Source organism: Tachysurus vachellii, chromosome 23 (assembly GCF_030014155.1).
Source record: "Tachysurus vachellii isolate PV-2020 chromosome 23, HZAU_Pvac_v1, whole genome shotgun sequence".
In the NCBI taxonomy this organism is placed as follows: domain Eukaryota; kingdom Metazoa; phylum Chordata; class Actinopteri; order Siluriformes; family Bagridae; genus Tachysurus; species Tachysurus vachellii.
The window spans coordinates 12499649-12522554 of record NC_083482.1 but is presented as its reverse complement, the minus strand read 5'-3'; the positions used below and the strand labels follow the sequence as shown (position 1 = coordinate 12522554).

The 22906-nt window shown below is 40.1% G+C and overlaps 1 protein-coding gene across 1 annotated transcript; it reads right to left on the bottom strand.

Annotated features, from left to right (window-relative positions):
* Positions 1-493: 493 nt before the first annotated feature.
* Positions 494-22696, bottom strand: esrp2 (epithelial splicing regulatory protein 2). Its single transcript, XM_060858989.1, has 17 exons — positions 22550-22696; positions 22239-22391; positions 21715-21843; positions 12886-12999; positions 12363-12477; positions 12171-12266; positions 11122-11176; positions 10829-10939; positions 10597-10729; positions 9812-9854; positions 8728-9029; positions 8399-8632; positions 7678-7876; positions 5811-6015; positions 5435-5603; positions 2245-2346; positions 494-1552 (listed from the first exon to the last, which is right to left on the bottom strand). Exons 2-16 carry the CDS (start codon positions 22368-22370, stop codon positions 2260-2262), a joined length of 2124 nt encoding a protein of 707 aa, XP_060714972.1. The 5' UTR covers positions 22371-22391; positions 22550-22696; the 3' UTR covers positions 494-1552; positions 2245-2259.
* Between the last annotated feature and the right edge of the window lie 210 nt (positions 22697-22906).

The following is a 22906-nucleotide window of genomic DNA, read 5'->3' as shown; positions in this document are numbered from 1 at the left end:
GTCCAGATCCTATTTTAAATATTAGCATGCACGTTCAGACTGTACACAGCATTACTAAAAAAAATCTGTAAATATATTTAACTTTATCTTAATATATATTAAGCAATAAAGTAATATAAAATTGAAGTAGAGCCTTTAGCTGTTTTTCCCTTAATTTCCCAAACGTGCTGTAGTGACACGACTCGGCCACAAGATGGCAGAAGAGTGCCATTTTCTTCGAATTGTAGCAAGCAAATATTGTATAAGTGTCTTTTATTATCCAATAGTATATACAGAAAATATGCACGATATTTCCATAACAATTTCAACATCTGAAAACAAACTGAACAAACTATAATTAAAAAAATCAAGAACTACAGTTCAACATTTGACCAGATATTAAATGATGCAAATTAAATAATTTTGCCAAAAGGAAAAAAAACGCATATACCTTTCCTTGAGGGTGCCAATATTTATGGAACTTGGGGTATAACAAGTAACCAGGTCTGAGACATTTTAGAATGATATTTTATTGTTTACATATAATTGTTACATAAAGATTGTCTTCAGTTTCAAACTTAAAAAAAAAAAAATCCTAAATGTCCGAGTGCCAGGGAAAGTGCGTTACAGCTGGTACTGAACTCTGGCTCATGTAGTAATGGCACAACAAGGTATAAAGGCACTATGATGACTGAAGGCCTCTCTAGTCACAGATAGATTAGGAAAGAAAAAAAATCATTTCTCAGTAATAAAGGCTGCAAAAAAGAAAGCGCACAGATCAGACAAAAGCACAACGGCTTGTTTCTCACGTTAAATAAAAATGGCTCTGTTCTGGGTTTCGATTAAACTAAGAAGTCCGAGCAGATGAAGGGACACGCGCTCTTGTCTGTTACACAATAATTAATATGATTTATAATGACAAAATAATCTTTCATGCAGCAGGTTGTCCACGGTCACTAAGTTAAGGCTTAGCTTAGAAGTTAAACAAGTGTCAGTAGTTTTTATTCCTTTCTTGTAGCACACATGCAGGCTGTATGGCTTAGCCTTTGTATATTGCACTGCCTTTGAGTAAAAACACAGTGAATCCTCATTGTGGGGTTTTTCTCCCACAGGAAGAGCTATTTAGGCTTTTCTGCATAAAGAACACAACTAAGAATATATATATATATAATCAATTCTCCACAATATCCACACTGGCATTTTAACGATAGGTGTATTTGATGTATAAATACATATATACATAGAGTTCACATATTTCCACCATGCTAGCACCTCCACCAGCAGTAGCATGTTAGAAACTTGAGGAAAAGCTTCCTGTGCGTCTGGGGAAGACCAGTGTCGGGAGGAGACAGAGGGTGAAGTGCAGACCTCGCTCGTTCCTGGAGTCGGCTTCAAGGGGTGAGTGTTGACCTCATTCGCAGCACATCAGGCGGACAGGGTGGCCAGAGAGGGGAAGGTTGGAGCGCTCAGCCACAGCACGCCTCGCTGCCTCCTCGCTGGGGAAGGTGACGAGCGCCTCCCCGCTCCGCTGGCCACTCAAGTTATACAACACGAGCACGGAGTCCGCCTGGAGCTAGGAACAAAAATAAACGCACAAATGTATTCAATTCACACTGGGCTTGTATTGTGTAGGGTTGAGATTTGAATCACAAAAGCTTCATTTCTGTTCACAAACAGCAACCCTGGTCATAGAAAGAAGGAAAAATAAGAGCACAAAGCGTCCCACAGGAAGTTAGATTTGCTGTCAGAACATTCTCAATCAAAGCTGCATGGTGTATGCTCTATCCTATGGAGAGGAAAAAGCAGTTTGAGTTAGTGAGGACTGCAAAGATGTTAATCCCAGAACAGGAAAGAAATTTTGCAGTGACAGAAGGCTGATGTCACTGCCTCTAAAAAGCAACCAAATCCAAGAGCAGGGCTATCAATCAGATGCTAGAGTGCACAGAGGAATTAGTTGTACTCAGGGTTAGAAAGCGCCATCATGAGAAAGCCAAGAAAGAAAAGTTCGAAGACGGCTGGAAAACCTGTAAAATCAGGATAGTCCATTGCTTCTGAACTCCAGTCGTGACTGGGAGCTCTGCACAGCTTGAAGCTTTCTCCGCTGCTCACACACCTCATCTGAAATGATCAGTGAATGTTTAAGCCTGTAACGTGTGTGTTGGGATGAGGAAAAGCCTCAAGCTGTGCAGGGCTGGAGGTCATGATGACTGGAGTTAAGAAGCCCTGGTTTAGTCCATGCACATCAGGAGCTATGGGAGACCTTACCTGGAGGAGCGCCCCCTACAGGCAGAGCCACTCTTTGGGCTGGACCAGAGCACGGGCCTGATCGCTCACTCCCATCACACTGCTGTAATCCTCAGGAGTGTACTACAGCACAACAGCCCACAGTCAGTGGCACAGCCTCATCACACATACACACACACACACCTCACTATATCATGGCCAAATCAGTCAATACAATTGTGCAGAATTTTTAATCCTTAAATCTGCCCATTCTTGCACTCACTGCATACACCTATGACACTTACTAGTGAACTTAGTTTGTCCAAATCCCCAAAATATAAAATTGTATGAATGAGAGAGAGAGAGAGAGAGAGAGAGACACAGATAAATAGCAGCATTTAAACTGGTAATTAGTCTAGAACAAGCTTCAAGCTTGGACAAATTTTGCTTTACAAAAAGCCAATATAAATTGGTTGTCTGCTTGTGGATCATTCCTCTTTGCACCAAATTCATATAGATGAACGTCAATCAGATGATTCTGATCCTTAAAATCTGTTTAACATATTAGGAAAAGTGTTAAAGATTTCCCTCTCAGAAAGAAAATATAATGAAGACACATTCTTTCACCAAGTATGCTAGTGAATCAGGTAACTGAAAGAAAACTACACAAAAATAGTAAGATCAGTTTAATCTCTGTTCCAGTTATTAAAATATCCTATTTTTTTTGTGTTGTGTCACATTGCAATTCTCTTGTGAGAAAAGTAAAAAAAAAAAAAAGACAAAAAAAAAGGCACAATTCCTGAAATTCAATTCTCTTCCACAGAAACCCAGCAAAACAAAACTAAACTAAAGCTAGAAAAACACATGCACACAAACACACAACAGTCATTTTCCATTTCCAACTGAACCACACACACGTTTGGAAAGAAATATAAAAAAAGTACAAAAATCCCACCCGAAGGAAACATTCTTCCCAAAGACACACACACACACACACACACGTGAGCTCCATCTGAGCAGCTAAAAGCACATATTTGGAGGGTGAGTGGGCAGCATTTCATTACAGTGGTTCAGCCAGGTGTCAAAAGCTGTATTCAGTTGTTCCCCCCAGTTGTGATCTCTGGCTCTTGGATAGCTGAGACCTGAGCAGAGAGCAGTTTGCTCCACAGTGTGCGCTAGCTGTAAACACACCCTCACCTTTTAGCTTAGGTCTTGGAAATGAAACTAATGTGGTACATCAGTTCCATTTATTTTCACCTGGGTACATTACCAGGATGAAAAAAAAGCACACAAACACCACAATCCCAACATAAAAAGCACCAACCAGTTATTTCCCCCCCTCAACCAACCCCCTGTCCACCCTGCTCCTTACGGCTGAAGTTCATACCATCAGTTGAAGACTCCGCCTACTTGGATGTCAGCCAATAAGAAGAAGGAAAAAAGCAAAAATGGACACGGCAAGGGAGTGTTATTAATACGACCCATATTTACAAGAGATTTATGCATACAAAATAATGCTCACCGTGCTCTGTACTTCAGATATCTGGCTACAAATAAAGCTTAATGCATGCCACAATGGTGAGGAAAAAAAAAAAAAAAAAAAAAAAAAAAAGCAGCTCACTGGACAAAAAAAATACTTATAACATCTGGATAAAAGTTGCAGAAAAGCAGATTATCAGTTCTTGGCCAGACTTGGACGTGAAGCACAAAAGTCAACCTCTAAGCAGAAAGATTACATGGGTTCCCTTTTAAAACGGCTCCTCTCAAGTTTTCTCCCTAATTTCGTCTCAGAAATTTTTTTCCCCTTTCCTCGGACTTGTAGATTTTTAGAAAAGCTGCTAGTGACAATGTCTACTGTAAAAACTGCAAATAACTTAAAATGAACAAAAAGACTTACTAAGGATTAAACTTAAATTAAATCAAGCATGAGAGCAGAAATGACACATGCGGCTACTTTTTTGTCCAATGAGCTTAATTGGGAAACATATATACTGCCTACACACTGACGTTCCAGTTTACTACATACACCTACTTTGTAGCTATAAAATCACTGGTGCTAACCAGCACCATGTAGGTCACTTTTTGCCCCTTTTCCACCGAGGCAGTTTGAGTGCTGGTTCGGAGCCTAATTTAGAACCAGTTCTTTCTTTTTTCGACAGCCAAAGCACCGGCTCTGAACCAGGAAAAGTGGTTCTTAAGTAGCTCCAAAACCTTGCTGGTCTAGACTTAAGAACCGCTTGTGGGGGGAGCTACTGTTAGGGCATTTGATAATGTACCTTAAGTATACTAATGTTTAATACACTTTTACTTTACCGCAATATGATACATTATCAGCACACATGATAGTAAGCAGCTACATGCTAAGGCTAACTTTTTACTGTGTTAATGATAAAATAACGTTATGTACTTTCTCGATTACAACCTCCGTTTATACAGATTACATGGAGCTGCACGTACACGTTGGATTCGCCACGTTTGGGTGTTAATGTAGGTTCACAAAGCCATGAGCATTAACAGTAAAGCAACATCCGCCAAGTTGATGTGTTTGTGTTTGCCGCTGCTGCGCTAAAGTTGCTGGGACACGCGACACGTATACAGTGACATCAGGCTCGGCTCTGTGACGGAGCTCTACCCGGTGGAAAGGCAAACCGGTTCTTAGGAGGTTTGCCAGTGGAACCAACTTTGAACCAGCACCAGTGCTAGCTCTGAACCAGCACCCGGTTCTTTTTGGTGGAAAAGAGGCATTTGTATGTAAATAAATTACTGTATGTAGCCCATGTGCTGCTATACTTAGAGATGGAACAGAGGGGGGGCTAATAGACTAAGTGGAAAGGGATACACTCGCCCGCAGAGGCAGAGGGAGACCGGCACTCGCCCGCAGAAGCAGAGGGACATTTGTCCATGGAGACAGGTCTATCGCTGTCCATTCTGAGACTCACAATGTGCGTCTGTGTCTCGTTACAGTTAGGTGTACATAATAAACTGGAATAGAAGAAACACTTTTGCTTTTTTACTGCATTTCTCAGTAACTACTCAAATATGTATATACAAGTCCACAAGTCCAATATTTGTGTTGTGCGTCTTTTATATATGCACACGTGTGTGTGTAAGAAATTCGTCATTATTCCCAGAGGACAAACAAGCTGCACAGCTTGACTATGTATATGCTACCTGAGCTTTAATTTCAGCAATTGCCTTTTTTTTTTTCCATGCCAAGGTTAAAGCCTCTTACCTGGTAACCCTGGAAGAAGCTGAGGATATCTTTAACCCCAGCATTATAAGGCAGTCCCTGCATGCGCACCAGAGCACCGTGCTGAGGTAAAGTTGCAGGAGCAAGCTGAGCTGCTATGGAGCCCGGAGGAGCCGCAAAGTAACTCACTGTGGACGGGGACACTGGAGGACTGAGAGTAAAAGAACACAAGAGTGTAAATATCTATTTATTAAAACAGATATAGAGGCAAAAACAGATTTCACAGAAATATCATTGAAGTGAAAGATCTTTACATATGAATATAGGCTTATAAATAAAATTGTCCCTAAACAGGCTGAATAATTGTTATGCATTTTCCATATTTCAGTGTCACGGGAACAGAAGGACGAGCTGATACCTGGGGTAATACGCAGTGTAGTTCATGTTCATGTTCATGTACAGCTGTGGCTGAGGGGAATAGTAAGCAAGCGTTGGAACAGGGCTGTGTGTGGGTGGCTGTGGAGTTCTAGGAGTGGCCAGCAGGGGGGGCTGATACAGGGCTGCCTCGGTGGAAAGCATAGCAGCTGGACCTGGAAATGCGGCGTAGGTTGGTGGTGAGAGGCCTGAGGGGACAGGGGAAGAAAACAGAGCCTTTGTGAAAGATGATAAAACTATCGCAGAGCTCATTACTGCAGTGCAGAGTGTAACAAGTTAATGAAGCATGACACTAAAACCCAACACATGAGGGGGAAAAACAAAGCGGGTTGGTGAGTGAGACACCTGCGCTTCAGTTTAGAGTAAAGTGTGTCCTTCAGTAGGTCAAAAAAAATACCTCAACACGCATATATTTATATGCAAACAGCCAACAGTGGCATGCAGGAAGGGCCTGCTCACCTCCAATTGGGTGTGTACACGCACACACACTTACAGAATAAGTGAAGGTCACGTACACGACACACGTCACTTTTCAAACCCAGAAACCACAACCAGTCCCTCCTGTCATGCAGCATGCGCACATAAAGGCTCATTCTGTTTGCCTGACCTTGGTTGGGAATCAAGTCTCTGTGCAAAGCAGGGAGCTTTTAGTCTTGCTTTAAACCCAAGACTTTATAAATCGTGCACCTTTCAGCAGGACCAGAGGTGCTCACGTTGCTACCTACAAGATAAACTGAAATCTAATCTTTAAAGTCTGTGCTGATAGGAATTAAGGACAATCCACAAGGAGACCTGCTGTACAGGCTTGTGTGTATTGTTCAGACAAAGCTCCCAACGTGACAGAGTGCTGCAATCGAAGGCTTACTCCAAAAGTCGTATAGGACGTCCCATTCTTAAACACCACAGGTTTCTTTTGAGGCTTTGCAACACAAGACAATAACCAAGAACCAACTGACAAATTGAAGAAGAGAACAATGGCGAACGCACAAATCTGTTTAAAATCCCAACGCCAACCCGGCCAAGGAGGAGCGATTTGTCATGTACTTATTGTTTGTATACAATACTTTGTTGTTGTTGTTTTTTTTAATGTGTTAAGTAAACAAGTACTGTTACGCTCTTGCACAACTGATTTGAAAAAAAAACTAGGAATTACTTTGGAATTATTATGCTTTTAATCTGTTATTAGATGATGTTATTCTGTTGGGATAATCTGGTATCTGGAAACAGCTTTTGCATTAAATTCTATGCCCCTTTAATGTGAATGATTATTATCGGAATATCGGAATTTACCAGATTATTATTATTATTATTTTCTAACTACCAACCCAATCTGGGGAAGAGGGGATTGTGACCATGTTTACACAAACCAAATATTACAACATTAAAATGACATTTCTACAACATGGGGTGGGCAGCGGGGCACAGTGGTGGCACAACTGGTTAAGGCTCTGGGTTGTTGATCGGAGGATCAGGGTTCAAGGCCCAGCACAGCCAAGCTGCCACTGCTCGGCCCTTGAGCAAGGGCTGCCCCTGCCTACCCAAACCTCCTCAGTTGGGGTATGTGAAGAAAAAGGAATACCACTTTGCTTTGCATGTGCCGATAATAAAGTCTTCTATGCCCCGTTCTATATTCTATTCTATTCTATTAATCAAACTATTACAGATTCATTTGCTACAGCACAGAATGCAGCTAAACATAAAATCTGACACTGAACAATATGATACTTCCTAAACAGCTCCATTAATGTGTGTTAATCATTCCAAGACCCAAACAAATCTGCCTGCATTTGTGTTGTTAAAAAAAAAATGTAATTGATTTAGTTAATGAGAAGTGTAAGGAAAGTACTTACAGGGCAGTTTGCATGGCGGAGGTGACAAGCCGCTACGGTTCAGAGTCCCTCCCATCAGCACAAAGCTCATCTCTTCAGTGGAGCACTGGAACACCTCCACATAACGATCCTTCATCATCTTCTTGTGGCACTTCTGTGCCACCATAAAGGCACGATCTGATGCTTTCATCTGAATGAACGCATCACCGGATGGACGGCCCTTTGAAATAAACAGGAAGGTGACGGGTTAGAAGCTCTTAGCTGTAAAATACAGAAGCTATAAAGAAGCTCCTGGCTGTAGTTTAACCCTGAAGGTCACACGAAGAAGAAAAAAAGTAATTAAATTTCCTTCACTCTCAGGACTTAGAAGTAACAAATAAATCCACCAAATCTCAAATGAGCTTTAAACCCATTTAATATAAAGTCTAGGTACCAAATCTTAAAAGGAGCATTTTCTTTATTTAAAAAAGGGTAGAGGAATAATTAATTAACAATTAACAGTAAAATTAACAAAAAAGCAGTGAACATGTGCTAAACAGTAAAATTCCAAGAAATAAAAAGGTCACAGCCAAAAAAATGTGTTTCTGAATATTTTTAAAGTTGATTAAAAAAAAACTATTTTTATACATTTTCTGTAAAAAGCATCAGTTATATCTAGATCAAGAAAATTCATTAGTATCATAATCCAGTGTTTTTATGCTAGATTTGATGAATCATTAAAGCAATAACATTTTCCTCTCACCTGCTGATTGAGCACCATATGAACACCGTGGGGTTTGATATCAATTGTGTGCTCTCCCATAAACTCCAGGATGTCCTCGATGGTGGCGGTGTACGGCAAACCACGCAGCCGCACGCAGTCCCTGGTGCTGCCTGTGGTGATGAAGGGAGGAGCAGCGAGCACAGGAACAGGTACCATTGAAGGAGGAGGAGGAAGCGTAGATATCAGTGGAGTGGACATATAACGGTTCAGCACCTGAGACACAAACAGTCTTGCGGATCAATAAACTTTAAACATAAATAAATAAATAAAACCCCAAACAGCTTTATTTGGATATTTGCTGCGCTGACCTGCTGGACCTCGGCTGCTGTACTGCGGAACAGCTCGATGTACCGCTTCCCTAGAATCTGTTTGTGCTTTTTCAGAGCGTTCTGGGCGTATTCCTCACAGGCAAACAGCACAAAGGCATCACCCGTGGGCCTTCCGTCAGGATACTTCACGAAGAGCAGCCCCTCGGTGCCATCCGTCACAGGGCTCTCGGGGCCCAGGAAGCCCAGCACATCCTGGTGTGTGGCAGTGAACGGCAGGCCCCGCATTCGGATGATCACCTGATTCTCCTTAGACAGGAACTGTGCCACCTCGTTAGATGTGCCTGAGCAAGAAAATGATCATCGTTATTAATCCAATTATTAATTCATTCATTTCTATAAGAGGATAATAGTTTAAAAAACAAGGCAGTGCCTCTTGGTTTCCAGGCAACAACTGACCAAACAAACTGAATATTACAAATCACATTACTTTGAGAATTCAAAAGCCGGCAAGAAAACAAAAGGCAAAGGAATTGTGTAATATTTCAATAATCACTGCCAGAAAAGAGAAGGAGTGCACTTTTATCAAAAGTTAAACATTACCTATTTGATTCTTGTTATATTAAGGTATATAAAGGCTAAAAAAAATGCCTATTTGGTATCAGCCGTCTTTTGTCCCGAGGGCCTGCAAATATTTGCATTGAACTCTACATCTAAGTATGCATGTGCTAGGGATCTACTTTCTCTCTCCTCGTCTCACACACACACAAATATCTTGGCCTGCTGCTGGCTCTTTTACACCCTGCGTGTGAGAGGGCAGAGTCGGTCTTTTCAGTGGCCGCTGCTCGTGCTCCGTCTCAGGGGAAGCCGCACTCTCTAAGGCATAGGTGGGGGCGGCTGGGACACGAGAGTAGAGTTTCCTCCTGAAACTGCAGGACGTGAGTCAGCACGGGCACACGGCTCACAAAAGAGCCTTTCATTCAACCCAAACAGGAAAGAGAGACTGCATCAGAGGGAAGTGCACACTACAAACGCGAATGTGTTTGGCCATTTGGTGTGTGCGAGTCTCATCTGTAACTGAAGACATCCAAAACGCATTACCAGCCACTCGATAAAAGCAACTAACCTCCAGCAATCTTTAGAAACTCCTCTCCAGTTGCTTTATACACCTGAAACAGAAAAGGTGGGCAAGAGTGAGCACAGAGCTGGGTGAGGGTGTGAAACACACGTTAAGATGAGTCTTCAGAGAGAAAGGATCTTGAAGGATTATTATTACATTACATGCACTTTTGCAACCAGAAAAATGACCATATAAATATTTACGAGTAAAGTAAGTTCAAGTGACTAGAGTAATTGTAAAAGCCTTTAACCTCAGAATACGCAATGAAGTGTTAAAATAACAACCTTCTCAATAATGAAAAAGAAATCTTCTGCAAACGTGAAACTAATCCCATCTCACCATAATTAAATACTACTGCCTAAAGACTTAAGCCCTGATGACTGTCATTATGGGATAATGTGAACATCCTCACAGTGAGTTCCAACTCAAAATGGTTATATCATACATATGATTCAGATCAATTAAGTAAGTAAACAAACAGCACCAAAAATCTCCAGATTCCACAGTGACAGCATTTAGGAGTAAAATACACAGCTTCTAACATGACCTATAATAACTCTTATATTCATGACCTCATGACTAAACAGTATAGTGAAATTTATTTTTAGTAGCAGTCAGTAATGTAAACATCATCATGCAGCCAATACATTTACATTTACAGCATTTGGCAGACGCCCTTATCCAGAGCGACGTACATAAGTGCTTAAATCTGCAATATTTTAGCACAGATGTGATAAATCTTGTTGAAGCAGATCTGACGAAGTGCGAGACTGGAGGGTGAAGCAGCTCACCTCAATGTATCTGCTGCCCATGTGGTGTTTGTGTCGCTCCAGTGCCATGTCCCGATGCTCGGAGTTTACAAAGCGCACGAGGGCCTCTCCATTCCTGCGACCCTGAGCATTTAAACACAGTGCCACACCACCTCTGACACACACGCAAACACAAACACACACATACAATTCACAAGGGCTCTCTGAATCTAAAATTAGGGATAAAACCTTTACTTTAAAATCATGCTTTTACTTGGCAATGTTGAGGCCCTTGAAGAAGCGAGCGATGTCCTGGTCTGAAGATTGCCATGGCAACCCCCGGGCTCTGATCACAGTCTCACTGTCCACAGCTTCTGTCTTACTACTGCAGGACGTACAAAGAGAAGACCGTTTTCTATCCAGCTTCAGATCGATCCTGAGTGAACACTAGAGTGTTCTCATTACTCTTAACACATCGAACTCCACTCAGCAGCTCATAAACAAGCCCAGAGTGATTTAATCCTCCAGGGCCAGGATGAGGAAATGGTACTTGAACAATATACTCACCAAGCTCCAGATTCAAACTTGTACTTCACCGTCTCAAACGAGGAAAATTTGTGACCTGGATAATATAAAAACAACTGTTTAAGAAATTAAGAGAGGTCACAAGCGAGCTCAATACAAGTTTAAGTGATTAATATGCTCAATCAAAACACTACAGTATGTAACGGTGAAAGAAAGAAAGAGCAAGAAAGAAAGAGAGCAAGAAAGAAAGAGAGCAAGAGAGAGAGCAAGAGAGAGAGCAAGAGAGAGAGCAAGAGAGAGAAAGAGAGAGAGCGAGAGATCCAACTAAAAGATGATGATATCCTTTTACAAAAGAAACAAAAGGAGCATAAAGAACAATGACCCCATTAAAGGTTATGGAAAATATAATAATGCAATAGGCATCACTTTTTATTTGTAATGTGCATTTATTCAGCCGTGTATGCATAAAAAGGATAAGCATAGGCTAGATTACTGCTAGCATCAGTAGCAAAAAAAGAAGAAAAAAAAACAGACTTAAACAGAGCTCAGTGTGGTTTAAGCTGTTGACGTGGTTTGGCTGCACTTGATGCTCTTTGTCCTAGGATACATTCAGGCTCCAATTTGTTTCAAGCCAGAAAAATTTTGTAGAAGCTTCTCTCCATATATGCAGCTGAAATTAGACCCTATACGATCTGCTATTGCGTTAGCTAGTTCAACAGTGTGCAATCACTTGACCTACAATGAACTTGTTGCTATAGCAACGTTTAAAAATGCAAAACTGGCTTTACCGTACATCCTCTTCTTAAACCGCACATTTTGGCTGAGCGCAGATGTTCAACAAAAGTGTATTAATAACATCATTGGTGTACTGGCATAGATATAATTATCTCGTCTACGTGGAGTCCTACTATTAGAACAGACCTCCTTAAAAAGAAATATGATCTGAAACTGAATACGGACACAAACGTTGACACCAGTCATGGCAACATCTTGTTGTGCTACTTTTTAACACTGTGGATGTTCCTGTATCAGTTCGCTGCACTGAGACTGAAATGACAACAGCAGAGGAACAAGAGGAAAAGTGGACTGACTGTATGGCTCAGCCAGGATGTGCTGGATGATCATCACCATGCTCTTCAGCTCCCTGACTCCAGCCGTCTGCTCGCTTTCTGCTGGGAGACACAAATCTGAGGGAACGGGTTAAGGGACAAACAGCTTGGAGGTCAGGAATCAGATCTTTAGAGAACAATAAGGAAGAATAAGCAAACTTCCATTAAGGATACATTCGAGCATAGATGGGAGGGTGAGGTCTTTCACTGGACCGGCGTTGGGACAGCATTTGTGAAACTCTCTTTTTAAATCCACAAATGAGTAAAAACACTCGGGCAGGACCAAATTCTAATAGGGGAAAAGAAATAAATACCCATCAGTCTCTCTGTGACAGGACAGTATCAAGTAACAATAAAACTGCACGGAAATGTTTTCAACGTCAAGCTGCTGTTGAGACGGCGAGGAAATGATAGTAAGCAAACACACACCGTGCTACAAATTTCCATCTATACACCCAAGCGCAAAACTTTTACATACCCTGAGGACAAAATTAAGATAACGTCACATACTGCCTTTGTTGTCTGGGGGTCGGTGTCATTTAAAATATATTATTATTATTAAACTATCGTTATGTATTTCTCATGTACTGTGTTGTCCTATCTACTTGTAGATCAACTGTAAAAAAAGTATATGGGAGTGATTATTCTCCTAGTTTCCAATCACACGTTATAAACGATTGTCCTGAATCTTGCTCACCTTTTTGGACGCCTCAGGGTGAAGGGCCTGCCGGATGAGGAGGGGTCCGTCCACACACAGCGTGTAGGAGCTTCGGCCCAGAGCTTTAAGTTCTGCTGATACGGCCTGCTGGAACTGTACACCAGTAAAGAAAAACAGCAGCAGACAGGAAAGAAAATGTTTATTAACTTGTTATTCCAGTTAAAAGGTGCACACGTACACATGCACATACAGTAATTGGGACTTGCAGCACTTCCTAATTGGCAGAGGGTGAAAAAAAAAAATGAAATGAACATAAACACCACCATAGCCACTAAACACCCAGCTGCGTCCTGGTCATGTGACCATCTATCTTAATCATACACACAAAAGTCAGGGTGCCGATTCTTTTACGCAACAGCTGAACGTTTCCACCGCCAAACAGACGTGACCACATGAAGGCAGACTGCAGAGTCTAGTCAGGAGTGGTTATGTGATGCCTACTGAAACGTACGGTAGAAATATTCGCTTAAATAAAACTTAATGATTACTGCTTTGGTTATTAAGGACACATCCCTAGACATGCAATTTGGCTATTAAAAATAGTTGCTCATAATGAATAAGAGGAGATTTCATGAATTAAATAAAATGTATATCTGGAGTTTTTTTCTGATAAACTGAATTTAAAAAAAAAAACAATATGTAATCGGTTTTCCTAAGTTTAATGCAACTGTGTTTTGTCAAATGCTAAAACAAATGTACATCGTTACAATACTTCCTACTATTTTTGGCTTTCTGTAGCCAAGTCCTAAATACTGCGTTATGTAAATTTAAGAGCACCATTATGAGGCCTGGTTATGTTTATGATATCAGATACTATAAACCCAGTTAAGTTGGAGAATTATCAAAAACATCCTGCTACAGGAGGAAGTGAGGAGGAATCATTATGGGAACATTAAAACCTTCCACTTTTCCATTGCAAGTTATGAGTGATCGAGCCTCGTCAATAATATAACGCCTTGCCTCACCATATAAACACAAAAATAGATCATGTAATGCATTACCAGTACCAGTGTTTATGTTCACAGCTGTAAAAAAAAAAAAATACTAATTCTTTATTGCATCTTTAAATAATTATTTTTTAAGCAATTTTATTAAACCCATTTGTCCAAATAACCTGGAAATTTTTAACATTTGGAAAAATACACTTGTGCTGCACAAGTTTATAAAGTAGCTGAGAAAATCTGTTCGGAATGCTGACTTGTTAGTGTTTAGATGGTCCTCCTGTCACTCGGAGAAGAAGAAAGAGGAGGAGGAAAAGAAGAAGGAGGAAATGGTGGAGAAGGACTAAGGAAGAGGAAGGAAAGAGGACAGGGTCAAACCCACCTATTAACAGGGAAGGTTTAGCTAAATTATCAAGCTACCCAAGTTTTTTTTCCCCATCCAGTTAAATGCCCTAATTTCCGTAAAAAAAAAAGGCTGAAGTGGTGGTTTAGTTGTTTTTCCTCGTCAGAAACACTACTATGTTTAATGGACACTTCACAGAATAAATGTCAAGTAGTCGCCTCTGAAGAAAGGTCCAACTCTTCAGGAGTGTTTTCACAGAAGCAGAGTTCTATTTGAGTTGAATTTGTTTCCACCCTTAGCGTGGTTTGTTTAGGCAGCACTCACTCTCACTCTCACACTGCATTGTCCATGTGTGAGTGTCCAACTCCATGTGAAGTATTATAGTATTATAATAGTATTTTGGTATATATTATTATAGTATATATTATTTTGGGGATGCAACCTAAAACTGACCACTTTAGCATTGTTTAAATTAACAAGAAACGTGATATAAATTATAAACATCCTGCTTCATGATCGGTTTTTAGCTTTCTGTACGTTTCCTGCCATGTGCGAGAGGCCACATTTTATTTGTGGATCGTGTGAAACCAAAACAATGAGCACAAAAAACAACAAAAAAAAACAAAAACAAAAAACAGCATAATTAAAGTGCAGTTAAGTGAAATTCACACTAATTTGAAGAGTGAGTAATAGATTTGATCGTGTACACACCTGTAATAACGATCGCACCACAAAAGGATGTCAATACTTTTCCATTTTTAACCTTTTACCGTTTGACACTATGGGTTGAAAAGCAAAACAAGTTGCTACGTCTGCTAAGTCCTTGCACCCGCAAGAAAAGGTTCATGTGTTTTCAGTAAGCATTAATATGATACCAAAAATGTTAACAGCTTCAAGCTACACATGACCACATGCAAAAACCAGCTGCCTTTATGACTTTTAGTAAACCGTGTGTACGTTTGATAGAAAGCCAAAACAAATGAGATTAAACCAGCTTTGCAGCAGGCAGGGAAAATATCCATTTTTCATAATCTGTTCAAACAAGACAATGTTAAAAAGCAAACCCTAATATAAAACGAAGAGCAAAAAATAACAGAGTGAACATCTAGCCAATTCAGTTCTTCTGGTCTTTGATTAAAATGAAGCTGCATACACTTTGTACAGCTTTCTGTAGTGTTATTATATCGTTTGTTTCTCTTTTCTTTTTCTGTAATTCTGTAGTATTTTTGCCCAAACTCTGACAGAACACCGTTTTATAAGGCTATAATTGCCAGCCAATCGTTATCCAGGATATGCGCAGGATAAATCACAACATAGACAGCACTGGCTAATCAATATCTACAATCTATGGACACACTGACTGAAAACGACAAACCAGACGACTCAGTATGCTGGAGGAAAGAGTAACTTTTAGGTGTAAAATGTTCTGCATCTGGTTTGGGTAGGAAACATGTACACATTTTTATACTAGAACATCAGCAAGTCTATTGGAAGCTATTATGGTGATCTGATCATGTTCACGTTAAATATTACTGATGTTTTCTAGTCACATGTAAGATTTTTTTAAAACCTGAAGGACTGAAGGTCAGCGGACTTAACTGACTAAGATTTTTTTTTTGTTAAATACAGATTCAGGTATTGTAGGTTCTCATGTATTTTAATATTTGCATGAATAATGAAAGACTGAAGAGAATCGTTACGGTTTCAGACAGTAAAACTCAGTGCATTTTAGAACAGGTCACACCTTAATGAATAGCATATTTGATTATAACATTGTTCTATCTGGCTCAAAATAGGTCAGTCTTTTATTAGCATGCAGATATAGTCACTTAAAATCAAACCGAATTTGATGTTACAGCATAAAAACAGTCAGTATTTGACTAGTCATCAAAAATACATCAGTGACGATCATTTAATGTTAAGCAACCTTAAAGCATAGGCAGTGTTGAGCTGGAAATGCAGTTTGCAGACATGGCTTTTTTCGAGGTAGAATGTCAAAATGCATGTTTGCATCATATCTTTTTGTCCAGACAGAACTTTATAACACAAAGGTCATGACTTTTTTTTGCCACTCCATAATGATCTGTTAGCAACAGTGGTTTTGTGGAATAGTTCCCTGCTATACGAGCTGTGCACAGGAGTTCCTCCCCAATAACAAGCAACATGTTTGAGGCATGATCCGCCCAATGGAGCTATGAAGCGTTACTGGATTTCTGCTTTATATACATTTACAGCATTTGGCAGGCTCTCTTATCCAGAGCGACGTACAAATTGCTTTTAATTCTCCATCACTGAATATTAACTGTGGTTCACTAGGTTACAGACTTAAGATACCATGAGCCTAGAACACTGTTCAATGTTGTTTTGGGTTTTTTTTTTGTTTATACACACATACAAACAGGGGAGAAAGTGCTAGTTCAAGTATTTCATGAAGTTGGTCTTCGACAGTCGTTTGAACATAGCCAGTGACTTCCCCTGGGGGTCCGGAGAGCTAAGTTCATGCCACCACCTTGGTGAAAGAACAGAAGAGTCTTGAGGTATACTTACCTCTTACCCTGAGAGATGGACATACTTACAGCCAAATATACTTACAGCCAATATCCTATTTAATAACATTTACCAAACACCTGACCTGAACCTTTAAATCAGCCTGTTCTGAAGAGACAGTATGGAGTGCTGAGATGACAGAGAGTGTGACTCATGTACAGCTCTATCATCTGTTAAAAAACACCATGATGAGTAATAAAGTGTGATGGACCATAAGCATTTAAGCGCTGACTCGTCAGTTTGGAGCTTGCTTGTGCTGTTCCTGCTCCAAGTAACCAACATTTTACAGGTTGTATGGAGCGTCAGAGCTTCAATATATGACGACGTAGACAAGATGGCGAGTTCCTTCAGGGGTGGAGTGCTAATCTGACAAACAGCGGCATTTCGTAACATGTCTATGCCTAAGGGTGTGCTTAAGCAGCAGGCTGAAAGAGTCAAATCTGATTGCTACGATTTTTAAAAGCATGATTGACTTGTCAACAAGTTCAGACAAGATACTGTATAAGCTGGTTCGGTTTACACAACGAATTAACATCATCCAAAACTGACATCTGGTTTCAGAGTAACGTTCCTAAAGTTATTGAATCCGATCTTAGACTTGAATGAATCTTAGACAATTATCAAAAAACAAAAAGGTTTGTTTAACCACAGCTACAGAGCATATCCATCCACTTAAAACTATTCTGCCCGGATGACTGACAGCACAACAATAAGAGACTACTCGGATGTCAAAGAGCCTTTAAGTAAAGGTCTTCCAGGAAAGAGCTTCCATCATAATGACAAAAAAAAAAGCAGCTCCAGCCGACGCCGTGTCTGCGTGTTTGCTTACAGCCACGGTCGCAGCCATTAGGCCCCACCTTGCATAAATCACTAGGAGATTAACTCCTGCCCAGCAAAAAGGTTTGACAGAAACAAGTGCCACACCCTGGTCTTACCTCAGAGCCAAAACAAGCCAGAGACAGACAAAAACACAGCTAACTCTGAGCAACAGAGGGCCAAAATCAGTGATGTTTAACCATCACATGACTCCTCAATAAAACACACAATATCTGTTCAGTCCTACTCTACGCACATCAAAGTACAGCACTTGTTTCTCACAGGACGGCCTTTTGTCCCATTCTTTTGGGCGGTGAAAAGAACCTGTGCAACTAAACGTTTTGGAATGGATAAGATGATGCTTTCACAATATCTGTAGCAGCCATGCCATCAGTGAGACTAAGGAACTTGAATTGATCTTTAGCTCTTCCCCTGAGGCCTTGTTTAACATTTGATGTGTGCATACATGTTGCTCAGGAAAGGGAGATAAAGCAATGGGAGAGTCAAATTGAGATGAAGCTTCCTATAAACACTAACCTATACAAACACCTACCATATTGCTATATTCAATTCTATTTCATCAAATACATTAAAGCCTATTTAACCTTCACACTATTTACATGTTTGATTATCGGTGGCTCCACCTTTCCCTTTAGAAAAGTCTGCTTTTCTAACACAACGTAAGATGATATAATTGCACAGTCTAAATTAACTGGATTTATCCGCTAAATCCAAGAGACATGCTAATAAATTAAGGATGGCACTAATGAGGCTGTTCTACTGCCTGGGAGTGATGCCCTTCCCTGTTACAGGAGCAGACATGCTGGTACCAGCCTAGACCCAAGCCCAACAGCGCACCTCTTCCTCTGCTGCTATGTTCTCCTCTCACCCTGAAAAACCTGTCTTTTTTTTTTTTTTGCACTTGCACCAACACGTGCACACACACACACAGCATCAGCTCAGTGTCAAAAGGCAGGTGCAGAGCTAGTAGAGTACAAAAGCGCCCCCGGGCAGAACACTCACCATCTCTGTACTGAATCCAAACCTGGAGCTGAATAAGACCAGCATACAAAGAAGAAAAAAAAGCAACAAGTCTGACCTACAGCAGCAGGTTACTAATGTACACCTGAGCATTTAAAATGTTTGTAAAGTTGAAGGACATACAACAGGCTGTGGCTATAACGTTTGGTTATTAAAACTTCGTGGAAATGTTTAAGCTGCTTTAATTGAAAAGACAGCTGACTATCAACCATGTCTTTTAAACACGTTGGAATAATCACCATCATTATCTTAGTGTCTGTCATCGTAGTGTTGCTACGGTCGCTAAATAATTTAACACATATGTATTTACGTTGTTGTAACTCACATTACCCTCTGTATTTGTGGAAAAATTATAGTTTTAGAATTTAGGTAAGAAATTGTTCAGGAAAAAACAATGGGTGTTTTTTTTGTTGTTGTTGTTGTTGTTTGTTTTTGTAACATTCTTAATAGATGATTGCACTCAGAAGTCGCTCACCCCGAAATAAAGGTCCTATACCAATGACGTGTGTAAAGTGGAGTAGTAAACGGTTACCAAAAAGCTCTCAGATCAATAGTTCACCAAAAGGTACAGCCTAAATCCTGAGGAATCTCAGCCAAAGGTTGTTTTTAAATCATGGGACAGGACAAGTAGTCTGTTTGGAGAGACATAACTAGCAGTGCATTAGTACGACAAAGTATTTCCCTTCAGTGAGGTATGCAAGGAGAAATTGATTTTACTGGTTAATCTTTACAGGGCCTTCGGATGACAAAACTGCATTTGAAGTCAGATATTAAAAGACTGCCTGAACAAAAACTGTGACAAAAAGTGAAAAGTGGATTTAAAAAAAAAAAAAAAAAAAAAACTATTCTAAGCCTGCATATAAACATGGTCCGTGTGTGTGTGTGTGTGTGTGTGTGTGTGTGTGTGTGTGTGTGTGTGTGAGAGAGAGAGTGTGAGAGAAGCAGCAGCAGTGTTTCTCACATATGAACAAGACACACACAAACAAACCTGTCTATACATAAAACCTATTTATATTCCTGAAGCTACACCAGTTACCTAAGAAAATCAACAGCTGAAAATTAAACAGCATAACAAAGCAAGCAACAAGTGCATTTCTGTTTATATATTTAAAAAAAAAAAAAAGCTACGCATGCAACAAATGTGTTAAAGAGGCTCAAACAGTTACACACACACACAACTCAAACAGTTTCTTAATAAAACTAAGAAGAAACAAGGGAGCTCTTAAATGTTCCATTTATTTCAATCAGTGAATTTAATACCAAAAGGTCTTACACCTAAGTTTAGATCACCACCTATAATCCAGTCCAGATAGCGCTACATCTCTTTTTGCTGGACTAGTAATGACTGGTTTCAGTTATGAAATAGGAGGTGGCGGAGACAGATCAACTGACTGCAAACAAATTCTTCTTGGTAGGTTGAGAAACACGTTTGGCAACATGTGGCTTTTGTCAAAACATTCCCATTCACACCACAACACACTAGAAACTGTACATATCCTGGTTTATAAAACAAATATGACCTACACGTAGCTGAAGACAATAACTTGACACCTCTGACTTTCTGACCTGTTAATGCATCGCTCCACTCAAGCCCTGAACATCCCCCAATCTCCCCCAAGCCAGTGACATTTACAGCAGCCAGGGAGGAGCGTTCCCGAGTAAACATTCCGTCTTACAGGTGTCAGCGGAGCTCATTGGGATAAAACATGACCAGGCCTGCAGCTTTCCACTGCAGCCAAGATCCTCCCTGCCCAGCTCCCAAAGTTTACCCACATACATACAGTTCAACTAAAACTGTAGACTATGTGAAAGCATCACCTACAGAACACAAAACAGGTAAATCGTTTGTGTACACATCGTTTCACTGTTATGACTCACTAAAACTGTGTTTGCATGACACGATAATCTGTTCTAATCTAAAACAACCAAACCAAATAGTCAAACTGGTGGCAAGATTTTCACCTACAAAATATCAGCAGTTCAATTACAACACGAAACACGATGTAATTCGAATACGTTTTTCTTAAATAATATATTTCCAGATGAAATAGGACGTACTTGGGTTAACCAGCAGAATTTGATTGGAGTGTGTAAAAATGTCACCAGTGGTTAGGATATACATCCATAACAAGTTTAGAGCCAGGCAAATCCTTGCATATTAAGAAAAACAAGAATTGTGTAACACAATGAACAACTAAATTGACAATGCATATACAGTATGTATATATGGGCCTTCATGACCAAATTTAATTAGAAATGGATCATTTAAATATTGCGACCGTGTTGCAGAAGCAATATCATAATAACAATCAACAGACAGACATTAAATAAAAGTTAATGTTCTAGTACGTTCTGGCTGGAGTTCAGGCTGTCTTTAACAAGAGCAGACCCAAATAAGAGTATTTTAGTTTAGTCATTACACATCCACAATGCAGAGGACAAATCCTAAATTTCACACAGCACAAACTTCTCTTAGAAGTTTGTAATCAACAGTGTTTCAGTGTCTTGCCATTTTAAAGCCTCAGATTCGTTTCTCAAATGTACCTCTTAAAATGTCATCCGAAATCCCCTTCCCGGAATACGGCAAACAGTTTGGCCTGGTCAAGAAGCCGCTGCTCGGAAGTTTATCAAAGCATCTTAGACTTTTTATAGGTTTCTGTAAATCAATGTGCTGGTTTGTCTATTTTATTTATTTATTTATTTATTTTTGACCATAGGAGAAAATGCTTCAAACAAATAAATAAAATAAATAAACAAATAAATAAAAACACAGGTCGGATATAGTAAATTATCTTGGAAGAAACTTGCCTCCAGGATGAAAGTATATGGAGAGACTTGGATTTATTGGCATGCTGAAGGGAAGTGCGCATGCGCACACATTCACTGATCTAAACTCTTGGGAACACATGGATCAGAACACCAGATTTGTTTCGTATGTCTGCCTTTTAAATTCTCATAGAAAGCCCATTATCTGGGATCAGGCCCAGAATTGAACTTTGGAAAAACGACTAGTCGCGTATTAAGGTGAGTGAGGGAGATTAATTCCTGAACTCAAAATGATCTGAACAGCGCATGCGCAAAAAAACAACAGCTAATCAATTAGATAGAAATGCAGTTCACCTGTTGAAGAACCGTGTCCAGAGGCTCTGCTTTACAAAGTATGTCCACACTCAATCCTGTCTCCTCTTTACACTCGTCTGTTAATTCCAAAGTGTCTGGTTTAATCAGGTGCTGTTGAGGTTTTCCCACCTGTTCGAGACAAAAAAGCAGCTTTTTTTTTTCACAGCATGTTTACATTATAAAAAGTTGAGCTCAGTAAGATATCCTACTTCACACAGCATTAATGTTACCATAAAACGTGTAAAAGTGTGTATAGAAGAGCTGAAAGCCGCAAGGTGATTGACCTCATGGCGCTGACATGCGACCACAAAAGGCACGCGTTCTAAATGTTATTATAAAGGCCTATGTTTTATTATAAGGCCTATGTTTTATGATAAGGACCATATTTCTATGTGCACGTGTTAATATAGTATATACATGTAGAAAGCGTACCTTGTTGACATGTCAGCTGTCAAGGTAGAAAGGCTTTAAACTAAAACAGTCAGCATGTACAGGGTTAGGGAAAGAGACTTACAGCTCCCTACCTTTTTCTCATGTAGATCCACAATTTGCCACACCAACAGAATTATTTCCCTCTCATCCGACCCCAGTTTACCCCCATTTGCACCAGCTGTTGCCCCAAAGAACACCACCAGAGTATCACTGTGCGAAGCCATCAGGGACCACAAGGGTAAAAACTACAATTAAGAGCAAAGATCAAATAAAAACAAACAAAAAGTAACACGAGAGTTCACCTAGTGATAAAGAGAAGCAAACAAAAGAGCTGGAAATTCAATAATGGCACAGACGAAGTGGGGAAAGAAGGTTAAGACTAATTTTAAGAGAAGGTCTCTACCTGCTCGAGTGTGCTCTATCCAGAGTTACTGGTTTGACTGGTAAAGAAGGGTGGATAAATGTTTAGTTTCTCTCACGCTAAGCCCATAACAAGCCCTCCAGCCTTTTCTCACTATACCTGTTTTTTTTAGTTACCTGCCTTTGGCTCTGCCTCCTAACTCAGAGTCACTCTCCCAGGAGAGATCAGCGATTGGCTGCTTGTGAAAGGTGAGGGAGGAGCCAAAAGGCATAACACCTTATGTAACCCAATATGATTGGTCTGTTATGAACAGAGGAAGTGGTCGCAGATAAGAAGCCCTTTCCGGTGTCAGCTCACCTTTATACTGTCCGAGTCCTAACGCTTTTATAGTCACGCTGT

What these genes read in the sequence shown, in the direction of transcription:
- esrp2 (XM_060858989.1), bottom strand. Translation starts at nt 22,370, where the DNA reads ATGGCTTCGCACAGTGATACTCTGGTGGTGTTCTTTGGGGCAACAGCT. An exon ending in TGGATCTACATGAGAAAAAG is followed by an intron (nt 21,844 to 22,238) that starts GTAGGGAGCTGT and finishes TGTCTCGAACAG; the next exon opens with GTGGGAAAACCTCAACAGCA. An exon ending in TGGACACGGTTCTTCAACAG is followed by an intron (nt 13,000 to 21,714) that starts GTGAACTGCATT and finishes ACTGGTGTACAG; the next exon opens with TTCCAGCAGGCCGTATCAGC.